Here is a 9,472-nt window from a genome sequence, read left to right as displayed (position 1 = left end):
AGACTTCTCTTAATCTTTGCACAAAAACTAAGGCGCATCACTTTTCACACTTTATTTTGGTTCCATATACAATTCATGTTTACCGACTAAACGTCGTTGAGGCCATTTCACTGCTTTTATGTCAATCTATCTATAAAATATATAAAAAATAACTATCATCAAAGATAGTATACGATATTTATGAAGCATGCGATTTAGTCGTCCACAACTGAGTAATTGTTGCAGCATTTTTTGATATTCCGTAGTGACCACTTCATCTACACTAAAACCTTAATAAATTAATATTCTCTCTAAAATAATAATTTTCTCCGGTCCTGACTTGGAGCAGTTCAAAAAAAGATCAATTTTGATAAAATAATAAAATAATAACTTTTAGAATTTCTAGATAATATAATTATGATTAATTTGTATAATTAAAATGTAATTTTTTGTATTAAAAACTCCTACTAAATCAATAGTTATTAATTTATGATTAATTAATACCTCTCTAAATTAATAAAATTTCTTTGTTCTAACTATATTAATTTATATAGGTTTTACAGTATATAAATCAGCATTCAACTTTGATCTGTTTGGAAAATAATTAAATTGGCCAGTTCTTTGCAAAATCAGAGGTTTGATTTGCTCTCTCCCTAACCTAACAGTTATTTTTATTACAATCCTTCAATTCAAATTTGAAATGTGAGTCATTCACATTGAAAGCTTCCCAACTGAAGATCAAAGTTTTAGCGTGATCCGTATTAACAACATAAAAATTTAGTTCAAAATTTAGTAGGGGTGAGAAAAAAAACTAAAAAAAAGCAAGACCTCCGAAGTCCCAGCGTTCAGGGTATATACCGATTCAAGGCCTATTCTAACATCATTAATCCATATGCATGCATTCTTATATATAATTATATTTATCTCGTATTGTTCTTGCCTGCTAGCCATCATTCCAATTTTTTACAATGTGATTTAATTTTAAATTTATGCTTAGTGTATTAGTTTGTAACTAACAAGTGGAAAGAAATTGAAATGCAATTTAATGTCTCAATTCTTCATTCTAATGTAAATAAGTGTTTTTGATAGCATTAGTATTAGTTAAGGTTATGACCATCCTAGCTTAACCAATTAAGCATTTAGTTGAGTATGCTCTATGAGTATGATGTTTAAAAGGATGGGATGAGTAGAAGTGTAAAAACACCCTACATTTGGTTCAATTATTTAGTGGGCAATTCCGTACAAGACACGAAAATAATGAGTTTGGGCTGACCTTTGTGGTTCACAAAATTATACACATGAATTTATTGTCTACCTTGAAGTACACGACACGAAATGAAGATACACGAAATAAATAATATTTAAATTTTATGAATTCATATTTTAAATATAATATTTACATAAGTTAAATAGAAAATAGTTTCAAATTTTAAGTTTCACTAGACTTGACCACAATTGATTCTTTATGACATATTGATTTAAAACTCTACCAGTAAAAATTTCATATTTAAATATTTTTATTTATTTATTAGTATTTCTATTTTATTCAAATATTACAAGAACGTGAAGCGAAACATAGACGAAATGAAGGTAAATGAAACGAAATGAAGCGAATCTTTGATGGTTTGGGTTTTGGTTTGGCATTACGTGCACGAAACAAGAAAGTACGCGACATGCAAGTATACGAAATGAACGAATTGTCAGGTCTAATTTCAGCAATAAACCATATTATGTGTTTGATACTGCAATATCTTGTAATTTTTAGAATTTGATTAATAATAGAATAGTAGAAAAAGGTATTAAAATTAGATTATGACTAGGATATAAAATTGGGTTAGATTAATGGGTCTAAAATTTGGATCAGATTTTAATACGGATAACTTGGTGGTTAAGAAACAGGATTTTATATCGTTATAAATACACCATATTCGTCTTACTCGTTTTAATTATTAAAATTCGTAGGTCTTTTTCTCTCATAAATCAGCAGTCTTATAAAATTCATATTTAATTCATCATAAGTAAGAATTCATTGATTATGAACTTTTCGGAAAGGTTTTTGCGTTCTCTACAACTTTCGTGTTTCATGTTTCTCAAGAAAACGTCGTTTAGAGGGTCAAAAATGCAATATTCGGATCTGACCAGGTTTTGAGGTAAGGACTTTTTGACTTACTTTTATTTTCGGAAAAGTTTTGATACTCTGATTTTCGAATTTCGTATAAGATATAAGAATTCTGTTTTGAACTGTATAAGAAATAAGATACGAGAATCTTTTGAAATCCAGTCTCTACATTTTTGAACCCGTTCGTAATTTACGCTATAGTGAACTAGTCTTAGATACCCTTAGTAGGCGCACAAGTGTGCAACTTTAGATACCTAATAAGGGCGCATAATTATTGAATTTTAGATATCAACCACTGGCAAAGTGTGGTATAAAGAATAAGAATATGAATTAGATGCCGACTACTGACAAGTGTGGTCGTAGATCAAGACTGTGGAATTTAAAAAATTATTGTTTCGTTTCATTTTACTATGTTCTAATCTGTTATAAAATCTTCTTTATTCTGATTTAAATTTGGAATTTTAAAATATAAAACTTTGGGTTGAATTTATTTTAGAAAATATTTTACAAATTTATTATTGTTTTGAGAAAAAACGTTTTATTAAAACACCCATTATTTTTCAGTTAAATAGTTAGTCAATTTGTTCTTGCTGGGCTGTATAGTTCATTACTTACAATTTCAGGTTCGGTGTGAGATTCGATTTGGATAGCATTGGAGTTCGTGGACCTAAGTTTTGGAATAAATTGACTCGTAATAGTACCTTTGTAATAGAATTTTGGATTAATCATTGTATTTTTGTATTAGTTTCGATTTTAGATTTAATAGTCCGAAAATGCGGGTTGTTACAAATACAGTGATACGAAAGTACAGAACACAAAACAATTGTCCTGTATACAAACTATAAAGGAATTTTGTTTATATCTGAATTCGAGAGACTTCTACTAATCTTTGCATGAAAGCGAACGCACCTCACTTTAACACTATTTTTTCAATATACAATCCATGTATATCGACTAAACGTCATTGAGGCGGTTTCACTCATTTATGTCATGCTATCTCTAAAGTATATAATAAATAACTATCGCCTAAAATAGTATATGATACAATAATAAGTTATAATTTTTAGAAACTCGGGATGACATAATTCTATTTAATTTATATAATTTAAATATAATTTTTTTAATATTAAAATCAATCTTTAAATTAATTAATATTAATTTACAATTAAGTAATACCTCTCTAAATTAAAATAATTCTAAATTAATAAATTCTCGGTCCCAACTCTATTAATTTATGGAGGTTTTAGTTTATATAATCAGCATTCGACTCTGATTTGTCTAGCAAATAATTAACTTGGACAGTTCTTTCCGAAATTGGAGGTTTGGTTTTCTCTCGCCACAATTATTTTCATTATAATCCTTCAATTCAAATTTGTAATTTCAGTCATTCACATTGAAAGCCTCCCTACCGAAAATCAAAGTTTTAGCATGATCCGTACTAGCAATATAAAATTTTAATTCACAAATTAGTAGGGGTGAGAAAAAAACTGTAAAAAAATCAAAATCGATAAACGGTTAACCGGACTGAAAAAAATCGTTACGGGCAATTCGATCGGTTAAAAACCCGAAAAAAAACAATTTAGTGGATTTTCTTATTTGGCGAAAAATATTATGCATACGAAAGTACACGATACGAAATGATTATCATTCCTACAAACTACAAAGGAATTTTGTTTATATCTAACTTCGGTAAACCTCTGCTTACCTTCGCAAAAAAGCAAACAAGCCTCGTCACTTTCCACGCTTTATTTCAGTTCTTTATACAAGTCATGTTTATCAACCGAACGTCAACGCGGCAGTTTCACTTTATCTATGCGGATGCTATCTCTAAAGCATATAATAAATAAGTATAGCCTCAGATGGTATAAAATATATATGAAGCAAACGGTTTAGTCGTCCACGATTGAACTCCCGCATTAATTTTTTGCATTTTATAGTGATCATCTCATCTCTATGAATCCGCATTCAACTTTAATCAGTCTTGCAAATTAACTTGGTCAGTCTTTTTGCAAATTCAGAGGTTTGGTTTGCTCTCTCCCCAACCTAGTAGTTATTTTTATTATAATCCTTGAATTCCAATTTGAAATGTAAGACACTCACAATGGAAGCCTCCCCACTACTGTACATAATCCATGGTAGATTAGTGGTCTTTGTATTTTCAGTGCATCTGAATTTGCTTATGCTAGTTGTACATATCTATTATCCTTAAAGTAATTGCTCAGCTTTACTTTCCTTTTGACACTGCAGATACAGATTACGTTCTGATGATATCTCTCCCAGAATGGTGAGGACAGACAACTCAGACTTTCTATTGCGAGGAGAAATTGACTCATCTGTTCATTCAACAAACCCACAACATCCTGACAGCCATGTCCTCCCATCACTAGATCGCCAAAGGTCAATCTTGTCCCTCCTTAATGTGTTTCAACACACATTCTCTGATGACACTGGAATCTCTGGATCAATGAACATAGATGAACTCCTTAACAACGTTTGGACAGAAGAAGAAATTCAAGCTTTTGAACAAACACTTCTCCCCAGCCCCGATATTGCCCTCGGCGCTGCTGCCCCCATGGGAGCTGCCACAGTCCCCACAGCTGCAGCCACAGCCAATATTAATCCACAGTTCATCCCTTCAAACGAAGAGATGAACCTCGAGGATTTTCTTATCATGGCTGGTGTGGTGCGGGCACCTGATTATTCTTCTCCTCTGCAGCAGTCATGTGTGTCATACCAGAACAACAATAATACAACAGTTGGATCTGGGACACCTGGTTGTATGGTCAGGCCTGTCATTGCTTCAGGAGGGGGTAGAAATGTGCCAGCTTATCAGACACTGCTGGAAAAAAGCGACAAAGATGCAGCATCAGCTGCAATTGCAAGAAAACATAGTGGATACCAACCACGTGAAGGTGGATTTAGGCAGGGGTCAGCCGATACTCCAGTTTCCTCTGACAGTATCGGGGGAAACAATTCCGACAGTGTGAATAATCTTGATATAAATGTCAATTTAGCGGAAAAGTCCAGTCATCCGGCATCCAAAGAGGTGTCGAGAAAGCAGCAGCGTCACGTGATCAAAAACAGAGAATCTGCCACCAGATCAAGGGCTAGGAGAGAGGTACGCTCTGTTTTCACTGAAATAAATTTACCCTAAAGAATAACATAGAAGATGCAAAGTAATGGAAAACTGATAAAAATATCGGATTTTTTAAAAAAAATTAACCAAAATAATCATTCTGAAAAATGGCCAATTTTAGCCGATTGAATACTCCACTGGTAATTGGCTATCATATATGGGATACTCAGGTGGTATCTCATCGGCTAAAGTTGATCAACATTTCAGAAAATGGTCATTTTTGTTAATTTTATATAGAAATAGTCTAAACTTGTCCTTCACCCGAAATAATGCTTTGTGAAGGGGTTGTAAAAAAAATTGGTTTTTCTCTATTTAAGTATTACGTTTCCCAATTTAAATATTTTAGATTTAAACCATGGTCTGGAAAAGGTCTAGAACAAGTCTGTTTCTAAAGTTATTTTACATAATTTCTGGTTGGTTAGGCGTATACTCGTGATTTAGAAGCCCAACTGCACGCGCTAAAAGCAGAGAAGGCACGCCTGCAACAAAAAATGGTATGCAAGACCGTGGCTACAACTTTGTTTCTTCAAACTAATCTGTATGTTTATTTATAGTTCTCTTGTTGACTAATGCCTAATAGATTAATATGTTTAATACATTTGTAAACAGCAAGAGATGAAGAGGATGAAGCAGCAAGTTTGTTGAGCACACACTAATCACTTCATAGAACAAATTGCAATACACAGATACATCGTAATTTTGCATTCAATGGAAATGTAGACAATAAGGTAAATTAATATGACAATAAGGTAGATTGTGTTGGTGTGACATGTCTAGCTACACATCTTTTAAAATTAATATGACAATAAGGTAAATTGTGTTGGTGTGACATGTCTAGCTACACATCTTTTAGAGGATTGTAAAATAAATAAATGTCATGCAATGTGTTACTATTGTGTAGATAAAATAAACAAATGTTAAGTAAGAAAGGTGTACTTTTTTTGAGTATGTGCTGTTATTGTCATATAATTTAGACTTAATTTCACTTTGTATCCCTTCAGTTTAACTTAATGGAGGTTAAGAACTTTAATTATATGCAAAATGCATCTGTTAGATTTCTATACTTTTACAATAACCACCCCTTAGTCAACTTTCTGTCAATTTTGACCATTAAGTAACCGTTGACTAGGGGTAAAACGGAGATAATACATATAAAATTTTAAATAAAATAATATTAAATTGGAAATATTACAAAAAAATAAATGATTTTAAAAAAAAACTGAATCAAGTGTTAAATCGATTTTAGCACTTTTTAAAAAATAGTAATAGTTTTTTAGTCTTTCTATCTAATTATTTCATCTTTAACATCTTAAAGTTAAATCATATTTTGATATATATATAATTATTACACACGTTATAAATATTTGTATATATATACTCACACTATAAAAAAATAAACTATAATTTTTACTTTTAATTTTATATTTATTTTGAATTTTTAATATATTTTTTTATTAACTCTACAATTTAAGGTTGTTATAGTTTATTATATGTAAAAAAGTATGACCCGGTTATTTGAAATGTCGCATTGTGTGTTGTGATTTGCTAGATCAATTTGTACAAAAAATGTTTTGTATAAGAAATATTAAAATGATTAAAGTTCTAGCAGGGAATGGTCTAGCAACATAAACATTTACTTCACAATTTAGACCGCATAAGAAATTTTATTTTTATCTAATTTCACTAGACCTTCTCATTTTTCACATTTTATTTTGGTTCCACACATAATTCATGTTTATCAACTAAACATTATTGTGACATTTTCATTCATATATGTCATGTTATCTCTAAAGTATTTAATCAATAACTGTTCACTAACATAGTATACAATATTTATGAAGTAAATTGTTTAACTGTTCACACTTGTATAATTATCGCCGTAGTTTTTGACTTTTTGTAATGATCGTTTCATTTATATAAATTTGCATTAGACTTTGATCAATCTGGCACCACTTCTTTGCAAAATCAGAGGTTTGGTTTGCTCTCTAGGTCATTTACATTGTAAGCCTCCCCACCAAGGTATAGTTTAAACAGGGGGGTTTCGATTATAATAAGGGTTATAGATTTAATTAATACTCTGTTCTTCAAAACAAGTGTTGCTTTAATTACTGTTGACTAACATCTATATATCTTAATAACTACTCCCTAATTTACCCATGGGTAAATAAATTTACCCATGACCCAAATCCTATATATTTTGCCATATCTATCGACTATCCAATTAACTTTAATTGACCCATCTTAATTACTAATTACCTATTTTTGAATTTCAAAATCAGCCTATCTATGGAAAATAATTTAATAAAAAACAAATCATGCATGATTTGCTCATTCTGTTACATCACTCTTTCACTCTTCCTCCATACTCTCTCTTTCTCTCTCACTCTCTTTCTCCCTCTCTCTCTCGCTGAAAACGGAATCTTGGCGCTGAAACGTTATCATAATCATGGAATTTCAAGGTATTGCTTATCACCAGTTTCTAATTTGTTGTTGGATTATTATCTGTTATTTTGTCATGCGATTCACAGGATTATACATTATGTACGTTAATCACTAATGGTAGGATCCAAACGTGTTCGTGGTCGTAATACTGAAAATATATTTTGAATGCATCGCACACCTCAGGTAATCAAGGTATGAAATCTGATGAACATGTCTCATTATTACACTTTTTGTTTTGTATTTGGTAATGATTTTTCATTTTTTGTCCAATCAGAAAAAAAACATCGCGTCCGTGGCTGGAATGTAGATTCCATTCTTACAGACATGACTAATTCTCGAATATCAGAATTTAGTCAGAATTTACAGTCTGCAGGTTCGGCCACTTTGAATGGTTTTTGTTTGCTTCTTAATGTAGTACTAATGTTGTGTTTACACAATACCATGATCAACATTCGGTGGAATTGAAAATAAGTTTTTCTCTATTCTTTGCTTTAGTTAAACCCGGATCTTATCCAATAATTTTGATTGGACATGCATTGTCAGATAGTCGCAATGATAATCAGAGTCCAATAATTCCGTCAAGTATATCATCTCTCAACCGATCAAGTATTGAACATAGTCAAGGTCTCTCGTATACTGCGGTCCACTTTGACATATTTTTGTTTGCTTCTTAATGTAATACTCATGTTATTTTTACACAATACCATGTTCAGCATTCAGTGGAATTGAAAATATGTATCTTAAACACACAGAGCTGCAAGATATTAACGTAGAACTATGTAAGCAACAAATCTCCGAAGATTTTCCACTGTGTTTGGAAGATTTAGGCAAACAGTCACTGCGCACTCTTGACACGAAAAAGGCTGGTAAATTCCCAAGTTTACATTTATAACTACAATATTCTTAATTTTAATATATCTTTTGATTATGCATGTTTCAGTTGTCGGTAATTACTAATCCACTGATAAGGATAGATTAGCCAGCGGACAGATGTTAATGTCAACTCTCCATGAAGTTCAGGTTGACATTAATTTCCAATTCAGTTTTGAGAAATTAGGTACTGACGGATGTTGCCTCAATACTAAACCAAATGCAAAACCAAACCTGAAACAACCTGGTAAACAATAATAAGTATGGTCAGTTATTTTTTTTTACTAAAGAATCCTGTTTGATAATATAAATGTCTTTATTGGAAATTACAGGAAAAAAAAAACAAATGAGGGTGCGTCGAAAGAACTGCAGTTTTAAGGAACACAAAATATTCCTGAGTACACTGACGGATGATCCAACTGTTAGTGAAAGCATTGTGCACAAGCCTGTGGGAACTGCATCACCTTCACATGCTTCTCAAACATCAGGCACATTTTACTTCACTCATAGTTGGAAAAATTTGTGTTTAATTTTATATGATATTGGCTGAATTGGTTATGTTTTTCTCGAGGTAAAAGAAAAAATAGGCAGTGCGGAAAGAGTCCGCGTGACAGAGAATTACTCGATAATTCTCCATACACCCAACCTGGAAACACTTCACGTTCATATTGTTCTCAAATATCACGTTATTTTTTATTACGGTTGTCTATGGTTCTCTTATTGCTATATTGACAAAATACAATTTTCAAATTGTTAAATTCATCACACAATTTGATAAATTTTTGGTCAACCATGTAGGTGTACAGATAAATGGAGAAACATGCGCAACTCCTGATACTCCATGCGTTCATAAATTATGACCCATGGGATTTGAAGGTGCGTTTCAAAATCAAAATTGTATATTAGAGATGCTTACTATTTATGCA

At 31.6% G+C, this 9,472-nt stretch overlaps 1 protein-coding gene across 24 annotated transcripts in view; it reads left to right on the top strand.

The window, feature by feature from the left end:
- The first annotated feature begins 3,972 nt into the window (after window positions 1–3,972).
- The window catches only part of LOC141667608 (ABSCISIC ACID-INSENSITIVE 5-like protein 2), a 42,054-nt gene continuing 36,554 nt past the window's right edge, over window positions 3,973–9,472 (top strand). For 2 of the 24 annotated variants that reach the window (XR_012552685.1, XR_012552681.1), the window contains exons 1-6: window positions 3,973–4,118; window positions 4,346–5,216; window positions 5,657–5,728; window positions 7,763–7,868; window positions 7,951–8,049; window positions 9,345–9,422. Coding sequence is in view for 6 of the 24 variants with exons in the window: in XM_074474162.1 (XP_074330263.1) it covers window positions 4,380–5,216; window positions 5,657–5,728; window positions 7,763–7,822 (969 nt within the window). In the remaining 18 variants the exon portion in view is untranslated. The other 22 variants (XM_074474158.1, XM_074474160.1, XR_012552680.1 and 19 more) reach the window with 21 other exon arrangements.

This window comes from Apium graveolens, chromosome 6, assembly GCF_009905375.1.
Source record: "Apium graveolens cultivar Ventura chromosome 6, ASM990537v1, whole genome shotgun sequence".
Taxonomy (NCBI): Eukaryota; Viridiplantae; Streptophyta; class Magnoliopsida; order Apiales; family Apiaceae; genus Apium; species Apium graveolens.
The sequence above is the reverse complement of the archived record's forward strand: the minus strand, read 5'-3'. Positions and strand labels throughout refer to the sequence as shown.